This window comes from Rattus norvegicus, chromosome 5, assembly GCF_021556685.1.
Source record: "Rattus norvegicus strain SHRSP/BbbUtx chromosome 5, alternate assembly SHRSP_T2T, whole genome shotgun sequence".
Classification (NCBI taxonomy): Eukaryota; Metazoa; Chordata; class Mammalia; order Rodentia; family Muridae; genus Rattus; species Rattus norvegicus.
Genome location: NC_141538.1, coordinates 64,267,710 through 64,287,103, shown reverse-complemented (window position 1 = coordinate 64,287,103; position 19,394 = coordinate 64,267,710). Strand labels below are relative to the sequence as shown.

The 19,394-nt window shown below is 37.4% G+C and overlaps 1 protein-coding gene across 17 annotated transcripts in view; it reads right to left on the bottom strand.

Annotated features, from left to right (window-relative positions):
- Nucleotides 1-18,536, bottom strand: part of Zcchc7 (zinc finger CCHC-type containing 7) — a 179,682-nt gene extending 161,146 nt beyond the window's left edge. For 9 of the 17 annotated variants that reach the window (XR_015619468.1, XR_015619479.1, XR_015619474.1 and 6 more), the window contains exons 1-2: nt 18,432-18,536; nt 12,619-13,243 (exon numbers count right to left, since the gene is read on the bottom strand). Coding sequence is in view for 2 of the 17 variants with exons in the window: in XM_087548003.1 (XP_087404129.1) it covers nt 12,619-13,219 (601 nt within the window). In the remaining 15 variants the exon portion in view is untranslated. 17 annotated transcript variants of the gene reach the window in all.
- Nucleotides 18,537-19,394: the final 858 nt, after the last annotated feature.

Sequence of the window (19,394 nt, the reverse complement as noted above, 5' to 3'; positions counted from 1 at the left end):
CCAAGGACTTGGCATTAGCAGCATAAAGCTATTATCTCATAAAGCTATTATCTCATGGAACAAAGTTATTTATGTCCGAAGAGAAATAAGCATAGTCTTTTTTTTTAAAAGATAAATTTATAAAAAGATCTCAAGGTAAAGATGCAATATTCCTAATCAAGTAAATGAACATTCAAATGTCTATTTATACATGCTATGGACAACAAATTTTCAATACAAATAAAATCATGTACACAATTAAAACTAATCTTAAGAATGTGTTTTTATTATGTAATATTTAATATAAAATCTCTTAATAGTACTGCTTACTGACAATTAGTATTTTTACTATTAAAACGTGACTCAACAACAAACAATATTTTCATTCTAACAGTAAAATGATCAAGAACAGATAGGATTAATAATTTTCCATCAATTTCATAAATAAAGCTGACATATATTTTAAGCTTCTCAATAGTTCAGGAATTAAATTGCTACTGTTATTAAGAAAACAAAACCAAGAACAAAATAACTTTTTCTCTACTAGTCCCCATGGATCTAACTACCACACAATTCTTTCCAATCTGCCAAACAAAACAACATAGAAAAATATGCACTGAGGAAAAGAAATAACAAAGAACAAGTGTGGTATTTAAAAAAAAAAAAATCTGTCCTCTTAGCAATCAACAAAATAAGACTAAAGAAAAAGTAGAAAAGTCACTCGGAATATATGACCAAATGAGCATGGGCACTCTTGCAGAAAACCAAGTCTGCAACCCAAAGCCATGGGAAATTTAAATGAGCAAGCAGCCACAATAGGCAGGAAAATCTGCACAGACAGACTGCTGAGCGGCAGGTACCCTACTGAAGATCTTTCTGAGATTCCTAAACAAACTTTATTGGTTTAATCCGTGTTTAAAAATAACTACCAAGACTCAAAAGAAGATTAAGTTTTTCCTTTTTTTGCTAAACTACACACCTGTGTATAATATATTTAAAGGAAAAAAAATTATTCTCATTGCTTAATATTGTTTTAAAACGCTGCACACAAAACTATAATCTTCAAGGTTTAAATAATCAAAAGGAATAAAAACATCTAATGTAATAAAGCCTTTGCTGCTCCTGCTAACCTAGCATTAGGTAGTGGCGAGATCCAACAGCAAGCACAGCCTCTCCACTAACACTGAACTATACTGCAGTCAGTTTAACCAATATTGTTGAAAATGAGATGACTTGGGGTTTGACCATTACATTTATTTTGTTAAACCCAATATAATAATGATGGCTTTCCAAATGAAAACATTTTAAACAGAAAATTTTAAGCACAAATAGAACAACAACAACAAAACCCCACAAATATCTCACAAGCTACTACCTGGTGGAGTTTTTACCAAGAACTTAAAAGATTCAGAAACATTTAAACTGGGTATTATGAACTTCTTCAACTAGTAGACATCAGGTTAGATGGTTATTAGGCAATACTGACACAGAACAACATTTAAGTTTATTCACCACAAAATCTGTGTCATGTCTAAAGCAAACCAAATAAGCAAAAATAGGCAGAATGATCAAAATACTTGCCTATACAGAACTGAGGCAATCTTTCAAGTTCTTATTGGAACAAAGAAATTTTAATGACAATGAAGATTCTTCTCCTTAAATGTATAAAGGAATATTATCTCTAAAAAAAAAAATTACTGGCAAAAAAAAATCCCTATGCTCAGAGCAGACAACTTAACACATAAGATCAGGCTAACTTCAGAGTTGATGCAGTTCCACAACTCTTCAAAAGCCACCTTTTTTCAGTTAAATTTATCTGCCATTATCCTAAATTCCCCACTTTTTAAAAAGCACTATTTGAATGACTTTAGCAAACATTTATCAGCATGACCAAACTTTTCTCGTCTTTAGAATTCCTCATTAATAGAAATATGGAGAGTATTGAAAAGTTCTCTCTAGAGGTAGGACCGTGTGCCTGGTGTGGACAACTCTGTTACAAGTGCTATTAAGTTACAAAGCAAAGCCAAATGGGACCTACTTCAAGGGACTTGCCAACAAAACACTTTTCTTTCATAACTGGCCTGTGAGCTTCTGAAGCGCTACTCTCTCACCTGGTGCGGATGACTAGCTTAAAGCAAGGGATGGCACAAACTATTTCACCACCACACAGGTTCGCCGTCTTCTTTTAAAATGTGTTTGCAAAAGACAGGGATAAGAACAGCGAATGAACTTTCAAAACTGACAAAAGCTGGAATTCTAAGGTTAAGAATTTATCACAGAAATTGAAGTTACACATTTAACACAGTAAGAATACCTTAAAATAGTGTTTCATCCATTACTTGAATCCAAACAGGCACTACAAGGTAAATTTTATCTCCAGAATTACACCAGAGACATCACAGACAATGTGACTGGATCAAGATTCAAATGAAACTCAAATCAAAGGTATGCTTTTATGTGCTCTGTACTATTTTTAAAAGAAAATGTGGCCTTACACGTGGTGGATGCTCACTAAAATGTTTATCTCTTATTCTTAGCAGAGGTGACAATAATCAGGCATATAACTGAAAATGCCAAAACCCTCAGCACAATACCTTCAACACAGTCAACAAAGGTAAGCAAGGAAACAGAGGGAACTTTTTAGACTGAGCAATTTCCATCAACATGTCATTTTTAACTGCAATGGGAGTACTTAAGAAAGTAACAAATTACTTGAAACTGAACATAAACTTAGCAAAGTCTTAAAAATAAAATCTATAAAGAAATTATCTGAAAAGTCCTTATGCTTATGGGGGAAAAAAAAGTTCTCCTGTATTTCTTTTGAAAAATGTTTCACAGTCTAAACATGCCATTCATATAAAATTTATAAACTAACCATAAAAATATCCTATCCATTAGTTATATTTAATAACCTTATATAAATTATCTTTATATATAAAAGATTATTTTTATAGAAAAAAAGCTATGTGAAAATTACATTTAACACTGCACCTAAACACATCAGGACTCAAGTTCCTATGATAAGAATGAAAATGTCGCCCACTTAATTTTATGCTTCTCCATTCCAAAGCAGTAAGCAAATCTATAAACTAACTTTTAAATAGTAACTACACTAAGCCATTAGTTCAACAAATATATATCAAGGTAGTTTTCCACAGAATAGTTTCTATTAAATTTAGTGTAGCTATGAAAATCAAAGTTGGTTTTTAATGTCCTTTTCAAAAGCAAAATTCAGTTTTCTTCCTCAGTACTCAACAAGGTTTTTTTTTTAAAACAATAAATGAATTTAGACTGAAAGTCATAAAATGACTTTGAAAGAATGCATACCAAAGTTGCTGGTCTACAGTAAAATTAGCGACACATAATATCGACATTTCAAATGTTATTAAAATTCAACCCAAAGCTGCCTTGGACTTCCTGGGTTTCCAATAAGATTTGTAGTCTGCTGAACAATAGCCATAAGAGGCTTTCAGACTTCACCCCATTCACAAGTAAAGTTGAATCTGAACATTTTTATTTCTTCTCATCCTATGACAACTTCACCATGGAACACTGAATAACACAGCTCAAGTCATTATGCTAATTAGAAATTAAATAAAAAAGATGCCCTTACAACAGTTAAGTAGAAGGTGACATGTACAACTGGAGACACAGCTCAAAGCAGCTTTAGGGATCGTGTAGTCCAAGCTGACAAAAGCTGAACACTGGGGAGGGAGCCCTTGTTGCTCCTGGTCACTGGAGCTCCAGCATGTGGCTACTTTTTAATTAAAGACAGACACTAAACTGTGCATCTATGAGAAGTGTGTCAAATGGCAATTTGTTTTTATAACCAACTAGGCCTAGGATGCCATAAGAACTGTAATTACCGAAATTAAGTTGATAAAAGAAAAGGAGAAAAATACTACCTTAAAAATCTGAAGGATTCTTGAAAATAAAGCTTAATTGTTTAGATTCCAAACTAAACAATTTGGTTCCTTAACTATGCTCAATCAATTAAGGAAGACAACAACTTATAAAAAGCCCAAATTATGGGTTGGGGGTTTAGCTCAGTGGTAGAGCGCTTGCCTAGCAAACGCAAGGCCCTGGGTACGGTCCCCAGCTCCGAAAAAAAAAAAAAAAAAAAAAAAAAAGAGAGAGAAAAAAAAATTGATAAAAAAAAAAAAGCCCAAATTATGTTTCATTTAAAAAAAAAAAATGTTCTCTTTTCAAAAGCTCTACATAAAAGGGGCTGGAGACATGGCCCAGTTGTTAAAAGAATTGGCTACCCTTCCAGAGGACTCAAGTTTGAGTCCCAGCACCCACATGATGACTTATCACCCAGTTCCAGGGGATCTGATGCTCTACCAAGCACACACATGGTAACCAGGCATACATGCAAGCAAGACACCCATACATACAAAATAAATAATTTTTAAAAGTTTAAAGACCTGTGTAAGATACTCCTTAAATAGCTAGTCCCATTCCTTAACCATTTACAGCACCTGATCCAGCTGCAATGTATACTACACACTTCAAGTGAACTACATACTAACATCTTGTCTCATAAAACTATGCACAGGCTGGGCATTTTTTATAAATAAAATATCCAACTATATTTTCTTTTCTTTTTTGTGTGTGGAAAGTAGGTTTCAAGACAGGGTTTCTCTGTGTAGCCCTGGCTGTCCTGGAACTCACTCTATAGACTAGGCTGGCCTTGAACTCAGAGACCCACCTGTCTCTGCCTCCCAAAAGCTGTACCACCACTGCCTGGTTCCAACTATATTTTCAATAAGAAGAAATGGGAGAAATAGAGACAAGAAATAGTCAGAAACAAAGAAAATCAAGACCAAGAAATCTTCCACAGTATTCTGAACATAAACAGAACCTAAATGTCTGCTCTAATCTTAGCTAAGATAGCTGTGTGAAAGACATACTATTAAAATGTTCCATTCTATCTACCCACATATAAGCATCAATGGTACCATATATTCATGTTTCGTTCATGCATATTACTTGAACTTTTCAACTGAGTCTTGTGCTTTGCCTACAAAGTAAAAGTTATGGGGGTTTTTTGTTTGTTTTTTGTTTTGTTCATTTGTTTTGTTTTGTTTCTTTTGAGACAAAGTCTCTCTACGTAGCCATGGCTGGCCCTAGAACTTACTATGTATACCAAACTGGCCTTGAATTCACAACCTTGCATACCTGTTGAGTGCTAGGATTAAAGACATGAACCCAGCTGTGCATTGTTTTAGAAGACAAGGTTTCAGTATGCAGCCCAGTCTGGTCTTAAACTTGAAATCAGCCTTAGCCTTCCTGAACTGGTACAGGCATAAGCCATCATACCCAGCTAGTGAGCTTTCTCAATTGCATGCACCACTCTTATCTCCCCACATGTAGGTATGTTCATGTGCATGAGCACACGTGTGATGTGCACATATATGTGTGTACATGCATGGAGGCTAGAGATCAACTTTGGGTGTTGTCCTGTTTTTTTAAGACAGGGGCTCTTGTTAGGATCTGATGCTTGTCAATTATGCTAAATACTCTGGCTAGCAAGTCCCAGGGATCTAATCTGCCTGTCTCTGCCTCCTCAGTACTGGAATTTCAAGTACCTACAATCATACCAGACTTTTCATTCAGGTGCTGGGGATCAAAATTATGTCGTTATGCTTGCAGGCAAGTGCTTTACAGACTAAGCTTTTTTGTTTTTTAAATTATTTTAGATTTATTTTATATGTATGAGCATTTTGCCTTCGTGTATGTATGTGCACCACATGCATGCATGGTGCCCATGGAAGTCAGATGAAGGCTTTGAATTCCCTGGAACTTGAGCTACAGACATAAGCAGACACGTAGATTCTGGTAACAGAACTTGGGCCAGAGCAACAGTGCTCTTAACTACCAAGCCATGTCTACAGCACCTGGAACTTTTAAAAAAATAACTAAATAAAGTGTATTCTATCCATGTAGGATGACTGTATGTGGTGATGCGACATCTCTTGTTCCTGTAGAAATGTCTTTTAACACCAGTGAGTTTTCCATACGATCAAGCAAGTTAAGGCTTCTAAAGGCAGGGACCACACGACAGCTCTTGAATCCCAATACCTTACTAAGGAAGTACTTGCAAAGTGATTGTTTTGTCTGTTTGTTTGTTTAAGGTTTAAGAATTAAGATTATCTCATAAGCTAGATTAGAAAATGTCATTAAATCAAATAAAATGTATTTAAAGAAAGTGTCATACTTGAGACAATCAAAAAACAACTTGGGTTTTTTGTTTAAGTAGAATTTGGTATCTAATAACTGAGAAATTGTAACCATTACTTCCTTCAGTAAACTTTAAACTGACAACTGAAGGATGAACAGGGATCAGGCAGGCAAGGCAGAGATTAATCCAAGAAGAAAAACTGTGTATGTAAAGACCCAAACCAAATCAAATAATTGAAATGCTTGAAAAACTAAAAAGCGGAGGACACGAAGGTGAGGAGAGATGCTAAGAAGGTATGAGGTAGGAAGGTGAGACTGGTGGTCCTCAATGATCAATATACATGGCACCTAGGTGGGAAATGATCAAAAACTCAGTAAAAAGGCAAGAAACAAAAAACTTAATTTTAAATAGAAGCCCATTCTACTCCATTATTTTCAGCTTCAAGCCTTGGTTGAGAACCTGGAGAGTGCCAGGAACTCAGCAAGGACACTGCCGGAGTTCTCCACCTTCTGAAATTACACCCAAGCTTATGTACATGATTTAGGGAAAAATGAAATTTGACACAAAAAAAATTGTCAATTTCTTATTGTCCTAAATATATCTCAATTTCAAAAATCCATGATTTCACATTAACCAAACCACAACTTCAACTTCAAATAACTATGAAAAGAAAATATATTAGTAGCAAAGACAGAAATGCACTTAAACTCCTTCTGTATCTACTACATGAGCCAAACTGGATATGCTAAGCATTAATAAAGAACTTTTAGACCACCACAGTCACAAACTAGAAATTAATATGGCTTCAACTTAAAAATGCCATAGTTTTCATTCTTCAAAGGATATTTTCTTTCTAAATCCTGAGACTATTAATTTTTGCTAAATCTGTAGCTTTCAACACTTTGGAATGAGAAAGAGGCACTAACGGAGAACAGAACTAAAGCTTGCTTCTCCAGTTGTAACTCAACTATTATCTATCTGCTCTTCATTTAATAGTGCAACAAGTTTACCATTCACTGACTATTTCAGTATTCTTTACTTACATTCAGAAAACACTAAGTATCTCATTATCAGCATGGCTCAGCATAAGAGGTACAAAAATATCCACAGTCCTAAAAATGAGAAACATTTTTACATATGCATAGTTATTGAAATCCAGCTCCATTACATACTATTTAAAAAAAGGTAGAATAGTATGACAGCGTGTCCTAATTATTTAACAAAGGGGAAGAGAGACCACGAAGATATAAATATATATATTTGTTATATATATATATTTATTTGTTTTTATATATTTGTTTGTTTTTTTACTTTAACATAAGGACAAAGCACTGCCTTGTTTTCTTTTCTATCTTAACCTGTATTCATGAGGATAAGGGAGAGACTTCAACAATAGGTTTATCTGAATAGGCTTTACCTTATTTTATTGATTTTATAATTATATAAAACTAAATTATTTATATAAGACAAAATTAAATTTTGAAAAGATAATCTTTACCAGTATAGTTCTTGCTGCTCATCATGGAGACATGTTTGCAATAGACAGAGACCATAACAGAAACCTACAAGAAGCAAAATGCAGTGTTGTGGAGCCCAGTCCCCAAGGATACATCTACAGTACAACTCCTGCACCACTGGAAAAGGAGGTAGAAAGACTCTAACCCCCAGAGGGGTAGGGAATGTACTGTAAGACTGTCTCCTAGGAATGTCAGAAGCGATACTCAAGAAGTCTCACCAACAAGACTGCCTAAACATGAGCTGAACAAGGAAAACAAAAGACATGTTTAAGTGGAGGGGTGGGAGTGGAAGCGTGAGCATGAGGCCTCAACCCTAACAAAGAACTACAGGCAACTTAAGAGTGGGAGGCAGCAGTCTTCTTTAGAGAAGAGCATACCAATCGACTGTCCAAGGGTCACCCTGAAAACATGCATTAAGTAACATTATATGGGCCAAGCAGGTTGTATTTATGGATTAGGGATACAAACAAACACACATAATAGCAGTACACATATACAGCAGCAATTAAGGGAAAAGAGGGCATACATTTGAAAGAGAGAAAGTGGTTGGTAAACATGGGAAGATTTGAAGGGAGGGAAGAAACAATGTGATTATACTATAATCTAAAAAAATAAAATGTATGTATTTTTAAAAGGCAATTGAAAATTTAAAAGGCAAAATGAAACAGATGAATCTATGTATCAAAGGTAAGTAAAAGGAAAACAAGGAAGTAGGAAATGCAATAAGATATATTAAACCAAACAAAATATAGATATAGGAAATTCTAGATGGAAAGCAATCCAATTAGTGTAACTACATTTACAAAAAAATTAAAAAAGAAAGCAGAGGAGATAAAGGGTAACTTATAAATGAAAGGACATTAAAGTCAGCAAGAAATTGCAACATACAGACCAGAAATGATTCAAATTAACTCTAAGGGGAAAAAGCTGGGAGTTGGCCTGTGACTTTCACTGGGTATTTGATAAACTGGTTATTAGCAAATGGTTTGGGAGTGAAAATGATTACATTATCAGCCCAAAATTCAATGAATTTCCCTTTTAGGAAGTTTTACAGAGTGAAACACATACTGTATATATGAGTGAAATGACATATCTATGGTCTGCTTCAAAATAGTGACAAAAAAAGATAAGTTCCAAGTTCTAAGATCGTGTCAACTATGAATCATTGTTGAAGCTGGTTTACAGGACACTGGAATTCATTACAACATTCTATCCTTAATAAAAACCTACAAGAACTAACCATTGTTCCTACAGTTAAAACATCCTTTTTTTAATCCAAGAAAAATCCTAAAGTTCTTATTGTCTTTATTATTTAGCTGTCTTATGCAAGCAATGGTTGCCATACTACACCAGTGAAAACATACTCGTTTCTTTTGGTACATCTTTCCTCCCAACAGCAGACATGCTTTTCTAACACAGAAGTCCTATAGCTATCCATGCTTTGGTCTCCAAAGTATGTTACACATGGTCAACTCCAATCTGAAAAAATATTAAATGGAAAATTCCAGGAATAATCAATGGAGTAAATTTCAACCTGTATGCCATTCTGAGTAGCTTGGCACTATCTTTCACTAGCCTCCTCTGTTGGCTTTTGAGAATCATCCCTTTGCCCAGCATATCCATGCTGCATACATTACTGCCTCCTAGTCACCCAATAGCACTCCAGTTCTCAGGTCAGCCATCATGATATCACAAAGGTTGTATTAAGTAGCCCTAATTTTATTTAACAGCAGCCCCAAAGTTCAAGGATGGTGATACTAGTAACTGGAATAGACCAAAGAGAAAATTTTATAAAGTTTTCTTTTGAACAAAAATGTAGAGGTTCTTAATGATAGAAAATGTGTATATTGAGATTGCTAAAAAATCTACAGCAACTATGAACCCTCTGCCCATGTAAATGTATCTAGAGGGAAAATGCAGAATATGTATGCATTTAAATAACATACTAGTTCAAATGCACTTACTCATTTATAAAACACAAAATTTCAGAAACATTATCAGAATTTTGAAAGACAGTTCCAATGGCTGAGACATCTACAAAATTACACAGCTTCTTACTGTATTAGTCTCTTCAATGGAACAATTGGTCTCTAGTTTAAAATAAGTACATGTCTATGTTTTCATGCCAGTCTGTATTTTAAGCATCTCTTTTTTCTCAAGGTTCTCAGACTGCACGTTAGTCTACTAACACCACCTTTCCTTTTCAGGCCAACACTTACACACAATTTCAGTGAATGAAGACTGAGTAAGGCAGCTCAGCAGGAAATTGTATTAGACTCTGAAGATTGTGTTAAGACTCCCAGGACCCACATGGTAGGAGAGAACTAATTCTTTCTTGTAAGTTGTCCTCTGGCTTCCACCAAGTGTGCCACAGCATTCGCATACCCAAACTTACCCACACTCATGCATGTACATATATATACAAATAAAAACTAAAAATGTAATTTCTAATAATAAAAAAATTTAGCAAGTAAATAATCCTCTCATATACCTTTCTAAGCACAACTTGCCTTTGATCTTTTCTTATAGAAACCTTCTCTCCAACCAGGTTCCCTCATCATCCAACAGCAGAAAGGCAGCCCTGCCCCAACACCATGCTGCAATTCCAGTGCCACATCAAGTCCATCACCTACGTCAAGTCACTTCCTCTTTAGGTCCACAGCATTAGCAACTTCTCTTTCTCAGCGCCACCCTTTCTCATTTCAAGTTCTTTCAATGCCTAGTTTATATTTTCAGATATTTTATAAATACTGCCATTAGCTTTTACCATCTCTGCAGATCCTCAAACCAGCAGAGACCTGTTACAAAATAAAAACAAACTTTATCTTCAGTATGTGAAATCCTTGTTTTGCAATAAAGGCAAATAGAGAGACTCAGGAAAAAAAAAGGAATATGAATAGAAACTAGTTAAGAAGAGGATCTTTAGACTACCAAATATTACCAAAACAATGGCATCCTTTGAAATGAGTTACTATATTCACATTATTCTATTGTGACTGAACACCACTTCTAAGCAGTCTTTATTCTTTTACTGCTGAGGTGTTAGCTTAATGAATTCCAGGCTCAGAGCTGGAGACTCCTGGGGAGCTAAACAATTAATAACAGGTTAGGTATTGAGTCATGTATTATATAAAGACCATCTCCCACATGTGTATTAACCAAGGTACAGTGTTGTGATTATTAAATAGTCTTTAGCAGAGTATTAGCAACTCTTTATTAACACACATTTTTCCAATTGCCAGATACTAAAAGTAGACCTACAGTCGTAGTGAGGCCCATCAACTATTCTAAAGGGACTGTATCTTGCAAATGCGAAGATCCACTATCGGACAGTCTCCAGAGCGCCCATCCTTTCCAGTCACCTTTCATCTCCCTCTTCCCAAGGGAATCACACACCAGCTCATACCGTTCCCTCATCCACTTCAATCCATCAGAATGCAGACCTTTCTTCCCCAGCTCTACAAATATTAGAAGATTTGGCAGTTCACTTTTAAGACTCATTTAATAACATATATAGCTAATCTCATCTTACAAAACTTCTGTGACCTAGCAAACCAGTTTAGTCTCTAAAGGTTTCTTCCCTTCTGCCTAAAACATTATTATTTCTCTCTTACTCAAGCAGAACTTCATTTGATTTGGCTGTATTACTACTATACTATTACTATCATCATCATCATCATCATCATCATCATCATCATCATCATCATCATCATCATCATTTATTGCTGTCAAATCCTGAGGCTCAACAAACTATAGCCTGTGCTAGTCCTCTGTTTTCTAAGAAAGATCTTGTTGAAACAGCCACCCCCAAATCTTCTTATTCTTCTTTTTAAGACAGTATCTCATGTACTTAAGGCTGGCCTATTAACTTGGTACATAACCTTTAACTCCTGGTCCTCCTGCTTCCACCACCTCCCGAATACTGGGACTACAGGTGTACATCAGCACAACTGCTTTATATGATGGCAGAGATCAAACCCAGGCCTTCATACATGCTACACATGTATTCTACCAAATGAGCTACTTCCTTAGCCCCTATTTCTTTAAGTATTATGGAAGACAACTTTCCAACAAAAGGTTGAATAGTTAAAAAATTTTATAGCCTGGAGTCCTAAAATATTGCCCACCTGATTCCTCAAAAAAAAAAAAAAAAAAGTTTGCCATTCCTTGGATATCCATTCCTTGGATATCCAAGCATGATCTATATTTAATGTCATCATTTCTTCAGAAAACAGAAGGGATGCAATATGGTTTTGAAACTCCAACAAAGTACCATGAAGACTCCTAGCGTGCAGGGCAGGTTTAAAGAAGACCAATTAGGAAGCTTGTAAGAGACTCTGCGTGAAAGAAGGGAATGAAGGTAACTGTTAAGACTATCCACTGATACCAGATGTATGTAACAGAGGGAGCAAAACTTAACACCGAAAGTTTCACCTTCAAGAATGTGGTACTTAAAATTTGCATTTTCTCCTACAGTCTACTGCAGAATTTTAGGCTGTCCTATCTCCTGCCTTACTAGATCTGCAGTTCTGTCTGTTTTCTGTGCACTAGACGTTCAACATGCTTGTTATCCGCCTAACTACTGAATAACGAAACCACACAGAGGGAGTTCCAAGATCTGGTCGAATAAGAGCACAAAGCCAAGTAGACAGAGTACTCACCTGTGCTCACAAACAGAAAAGAACTAAGACTTCCATCTAGAATGACTTGAGCCAAACACGAAGAAATTCTATGAATTTGCTTATAGAAGCGGTTTCCTTGATACTTTAACACACCCTTTATCATGTTTAGAAAAAGCACCACTAGGGTAGTAAGCCTCATGAGAGTAAGACCAAAAAATGAAATTGAACGGATCAGAGCCTACTGGCCTTTCATCTAGGAAAAGCAGTCCTCCTTTGATAAAGATGTACTTTTCAAAATAGTCAAGACGATACTAACCTTCAGCACCAGCGTCCTTGCATCCCACCAGGTTGAGAAGGATGTCATTGTCTTTATCATCTTCCTCACATCCCAGGAGCATCCAGCTTTCCACATTTTCATTCTCTGAAATGGTACTTTCTTCCTCCTCATCTGAGCTGACCTCTATGATCATGACCTCTCGGATCGTACTTGGGCTCTCTTCAGGTTCAGGCTTCTTATTACTCCTCTTGCATTTGTTAGCCACTTTATTAGAACGAGGCGTTGCAGGACTTTGGGTCTTTTCTTGTGCTTGGACTTCAATATTTTTTCTCTTACATCTATAAATACTATCTTCATCAGACAATGTGATGACCTCTGATGTATCTGACAGCTGGATGACCTCACTATCTGAAAGGACGATTAAGTTCTTCTGGTCTGGTTGAATACTCACTGTTTCAGAACTCTCACAGTTCTTTTCCTCATACCCTTCCTCCTCGTTGGCATTATGAATATTCTGGGAATAATGGACTTGGCTGTAGAGCTGAAATTCCACTTCACTATCAACACTAAGTTCACTAGATGAATCATCACGATAAAGGTCATCTTCGAATGCTTCTATAGTCTCAAAGCCACCAAACATTATGGAAAGTCAGTTGCCGCAATGCTGTAAAAGAGAAAGTCATACGAGAATAATTTTAAAAGTTAAAATCCTGATTCCTAAGTGCCTATCACCCCAGAGCTCACTTCTAAGGCCACCACTTTTCCCAACATGTTAAAATGTCTTCTTATGCACTTATAAATCCTGCTATTGCCCACTAGAACAGTTGTTCTCAACCTTCCTAATGCTGAGACCCTTTAATAGGGTTCTTCATAATGAGATGATTCCCAACCATAAAACTATTGTTGCTACTTCATAACTGTAATTTTACTGCTGTTATGAATTATAATATAAATACCTAATATGCAGGCTACCTGATATGAGAGTTGTTCAACCCCCAAAGGGATTGTGACACACAGTTGAGAGCTGCTACTCTAGACCTTTCAAATAAGAATTGCTACCAACAGACTGAACTGTATCAATGCAAATATCCTAAAGATATACTAGAAAACAAAACTGTTTGAGATCCACTGCTTGTCAGCAAACAGTTGTTCTCCAAAACATTTAGACTCCTAAAAGTAAGGTACTCCTATTCCATTCATCTTTTACTCCTCTTTTATTTTTTTTTTTAAACAGGTTGTTGTTATATAGAGACCAGGCTAACCTTGAACTTAAAAGTGACAGTTGTCTGTATGCTGGAATTAAAGTACGCCAAGTTGCTGAGCTCTATTAACTTTTTTTTAAAGAAAAGAGAGAGAGGGAGAGAGAGAGAGAGAGAGAGAGAGAGAGAGAGAAAGAGAGAGAGAGAGAGAAGTTTATCATACTACAAAGAGAACAGCAGTAGCAGGAGAACCACCTGCCTCCATCCATCTTCCTCTGTCTCTCCTTTTGTTCTCTATCACTTCTTCCCAGGCATACCTCCTCATACAAGAGAAAGCCCTCTTCACACTTACTATCAATGTTTTATTCTCAATTTAAAACAGATGAGGGCCCAGGAGCAATGTGCGAGCCTCTATGTGAAATGACCCTGGGTTGACTCCCAGTGCTGCAACACTATTGCTACCTCTACTACTAATAGTAACCTATCCTGTGGCCTTCAGATCTTGGTCAAAAGAATTCATAAAACACTTGATAATATGTTTATTCCCATGTTAGTTACAAAATTGCATTCCAAACACAAATTTTCTAAATACCTAAAGTTGAGACAAAAATAACAGTTTTGGGAATAAATGTCCAGAAAAAATTTCTGCTATGCATATATAAAATCCCATGTATCTTTCAACTCAGGTTTACCAGTATTTCCCATCAGAAAGAACTACATGCTCTCTTTCAGAGGCTTATAAAACACTCATCACATTTCTAATTAATTATTTATTCAATGTAAATGTCCCAGAAGTATAGATCATAATTCCAGGAAGACAGGGACCTTATGCACTTTGTTAAATAGATCACAATAGCCAAGCAAAACAGCTAGTATTTGGAGAGGTTTATAAGTGTTTGAAAACATGACTTCAGCCATCAAGCCATTGTTCTTTAGCTGCCCCCCCCCCCAATCTAACAAATGCCAAGAATATAGACATTGCGACGGGATAATTTCTCAGTTGTCTGTAATTATTCCAAAGCACTAACCAAAAGGCTATGCAGTAGATGTTTCAATTATCCACCAATGGAATGCTGATCAAAATAATAGCTCTGGGGAAAGTAAATCATGCTTGTCTAAAAACCAGGAGCACCCTAGACAAGAGTAACAATGCCAACTTACTCTCCTTCCACTTTTACAAATACAATCAACAAACAGTGCTTGTTTTCCTAGGTTTGAGTTTCTGCCAGAACAGCAAGGTGTTTTGTCTGTTTTGTTAAGAGAACCAGCAGACTCCAAGAATCTAAAAGCCAAAGATTAGAGACACTCAAGCTAGAGTTTGGGTGTTGTTTTCCAGAAGTAAGTGACTTCTGCTGTAATTCCAGATAGAAGCAAGAAGACATGGAGTTCAAGATTATCCTCAGCTACACTGTAAATTCTAAGGTCAGTCTGAACTAGTAGACAATATTTCAAAAAAATCCAAAACAGAACAAAACAAAATGAATCTCTTTTTTCTTTTAAAGAATATAGTAGGGGTTGGGGATTTAGCTCAGTGGTAGTGCGCTTGCCTAGCAAGCGCAAGACCCTGGGTTCGGTCCCCAGCTCTGGAAAAAAAAAGAAAAAAAAAGAAAAAAAAAAGAATATAGTATACTTTTTCCCACATTGTACTGTCTTTCAGGCCACTACATTGTTATTGTCATTCGAGTTGAATGTGACTGTCTGAATAATAATGATCATGACATTTATCGGTTTATAGTGAAATGTTAGCCTCAGAGGAATTCAAATGAAAGATGAGCTCTTCCCTTTTTTATTTAATAGGTAAATTAATTCTAAAAGAAGTCAAGGAATTATGCTTCCTTCAAAATCCTCAGTGGATCCATCCTGAGGATCCAGTGTGGACTTAAGATAAAACCTAATTCCAGGGCAGCACGGGGAGAAAAAAAAAATGAAAGAGCTAAATTACAGAGTTACAAATTTGTACTTCTCTTGGAGCCATCCCAAAGGAAAGGGATTAAGAATAGAGCCATAGGCACACCTGTGAATGTATGCCAAAAATAAACTACAGAGCCATAATAAAAACTGACTTCTTTGGGTCTAAGGATTTATCTCTCCCCATGAAATGTAGAAAAATGAATTTAACAATTTAACCCCTATGGCAGTTAAGAGGATTTTGTTCCTTCTCTACTTGAAAATTGTGTTCTGGCATAACATACGCTCTTGTATTTATATAGCTCATGTATGCCAAGGTTAAGGCTTGCCTCAAGCTACTTAGGTTTGTTACAACTTTAATTACAATCAAATTCACTTAATTTTTTAAAAAAGTATACTCAGAGAAGAGTGTGAAGTATATATGCATGTGTTTTTGTATGCATACATACACACCCTCTGACTCAGAAGGCTTTCTCAGTTTTTGTTCATTATGATTCCAAAGTATACTTAAGCAGGCAACACATGCTTCTGACAAAACATTTAAATTTAAAAGGATTTTTTTCACAAAGCTCTCTTTATATACATGTGAAGAAACAGATCCAAAGACACAATGAGGCCTCCCTTAGGCTGGACACTTGCGTAAGAACACAGCTAACATGACTTACATGTTCCTGATCTAAGCCAATGATCACTATAAATATTGCTATACGTACACTGGCTAAACACCTAAATTTATGTGTTTCATATCCACTAACTTCCCACAGGGAAGAAAACTGAGACAGACTTTTTAATTAAAAGGAGAAGTAGACATTTAAACTTACAAATTACTATTTAAGAACCTAATTGGTACTCAAAAAACTTTATCAAAAGCTCTGTGTGGTGGGGCACAGGAACATACAATAATCCTGGCATCTGGTCAGAAGTTCCTGTCTTAACCCCTAGCACCTATCCCCAAACAGTAAATAAACAAAAGATGTTATCTAAGCATAGTGACTGCAGAAGACAGAAGACTGATCATATTTTAAAATCTAAAATGTCTGAAGTGGGAATGAAGCTTATCTAAAAAAATAACATAAAACCACTCCCTGTGTTGAGAGAGAGAGAGAAAGAGAGAGAGAGAGAGAGAAGCAGTCACCAAATTTCTTTAAACTAACAAATTTAATTAGGTTTCCAGGATTTACGAAGACTTTAAGGTCAATATTTCCCCTTAAAAGATTACCTACTGGTCATTCTGGACATTTTGCTCTTAATTTTCTTCCAAAGTATGTCTAGCTTGGAGCTTCCTTTTGGGTGCTATAGGTCAATGAGGAAGATTTAAACCCAGAATTTGGTCTTATACTGGGGATTATATCCAGGTCCTGGACATACTAAGCTGCTGTTCTACTTGGAGCTGGACCCCAGCTTGATGGCTAATTTTTTAAATCCACAGTTGTTAGTGGATACACTGATTAATAGTTTATTCTCAAGTTAGGTTTATAATTTACAAGAATCTCGGTGTGCTACTGACAATGAAGACTGAAACAAAACCAATTACAAAAGTTAAAATTTCTGCCCATTTTTCAAATGTTATTGCCACTTCCAATCAAATGAGGTAAAGAATCCAAACGGATCACATCAAAGAGAAAACAATAGGCTTGTCTCCGTGGAAGAAATGTATGTTTAATTTACTTAGGTTAACTTCCAACTACTCTTGGGATTCCACTGGAAACAAGGCTTTCCCTATTTTTCCCATGCACTGTTAACCTTGTAGTTATCATACAATCACTTCCAATTTTTCCCTCAGACCATTCCCCATCCTCTGACTTGACAATAATGATCTGCTCCTAAAGCATAATGCTGTCTTAAAATACACACGGTTCTAAGGTTCAAAACGAAGTTCAGAGCTTTTGAAGGGAGTCTAGTAATTAAATTAAAGGTGATTTTTTTTGTATATACTTGAGAAAAACAGGCTGTCATTAAATTAAAGGTGATTTTATACTTGAGAAAAACAGGCTCAGAGAAAAGTTATCCAACGGGCTAAAAGGCCCTTAAAAGTTTCCTTCATTCAACCCTGAAATCTGAAATCACAATAAACTCGGCCTAAAGGTATTTTGAGCGTCAGCAGCTAATCAGTGATGGCTGGAACTGGGGCCTGCCAACTCTCAACCTCGATTTTCTCACAGTAAAGGCTGCTCCTTCCTAGAGTTGACTACTACTGTCTGCTGTTAGGGTGTGTATTGGGGGCCCGTAAAGGATAATCTTAGGATATTCCGCGACTTCTGGCTTTATATAAGGAATGGGGTACAGTTCCCAGGTTCTTTGTGTCTACTCGTGCAGCGGCTACTTGACAGTACAAGTTTAAGGTGGCCCCAGACTGGACGCATCCTTGAGGGCCAGGTTCCCCTCAGCGAAGGGAAGCCTCCGCGTTTACGGACTGGCCCACTTCCTCAGGATAGGTGAACCGCGGGAAGCGGTGGAGTAAAGCAGACAGAAAAGACATGCCTGTCAAGGCCATAGCCACCCAGCCTTTCCCAAGCCCTGGTCTCGGGCCGCGGGTCAGAGACCCGCCAAACCCCAGCCCCGCCGCTGAGCCGCGTGGGGCGGCACGTAGCGGAGAGGCCATTAGCTGCGCTGCACTGCGCTGCGCCCCGAAGGACCGGGAGGTGAAGGCCAGAGAGGGGCACGCATTAGCTCCGCGGGCGAGGCGGAGAGGGGCAGGGGTCCCCCGGCCGCAGACAGCTCGGGGTCCGTCACACACATACTCACTGCCGCGGCTGCGACCAGGAAGCACCAACCAGGAACCGAAACACGTAGAGGAACGGGGAGGGGCGAGGACAAATGAGGTAAGGAAGCCGCGTCCGCGAGGACTCCGGGGAGGAGAAGGTACTTCCGGGGAAAACACAGCTCTTGGGAGCTGTTCTTCCGCCCAACCCGCGAGTCCTCCGAGCGCATGCGTAATGCCTATTAACCCTTTGTTTTCTCAGCCTATAAACTTTGCGTTTGGTTTTGTTCTTTTTTTCTTCACTCTTCTTTTCGAAAACTATATCGGCTAAAAAAAACTATGGCGCATATTTTTATCTGATTGAGTTACACAAAATAGATGATAATTGAAGGACAAAAGTAAGTGCGAGTTCACTTTCTCGGGCGCAGGAAAGAAAACTACAATTCCCATGATACCTTGGTCCGGTCGTCAGGGGCGGCCTCTTTTTTAGCTCTGGGAGACGCCCTCGTATAGTAACACGTGGCGCAGAGCAAATTGGCGGAGGTCTGAGTTAGTAGGGGAATTAGGGTTAGTAGGTGACTTCGGAGAGGGACCCTGATAGTGCCAGAGTGGGAAAAGGCATTTTTGAGAGTGTCTGGTTTGGTTTTGGTTTTTTCCGCTAGTGTACTAATTGTCCTCACGGCTTTTCCACCCTTAGGTTGTAAAGTGCACTCTGGGGCGCTACTGCCCTTTTAACCGTTCGTGAACCGTGAAGAGCTGCGCTCCTGCAACCTGGAGTCAATGCTGTACCTTCTGGTACTACGAGACGGTTTTCACCGCCTCCAGCATTGGTTCCCTTGGTCACACCTTTAAAAAAACAAATGTTTAATTATGAGGTTGGATGTGTAACCCAATTGGTAAAGTACTTGCTTACCGCATAGAAGGCCCTGGTCATTCCTCAATTCCAACACATAAGACGCGCGTCCTAGCACAGAGGAGGTGGGGGCAGGAAAATAAGGAGTTCGAGT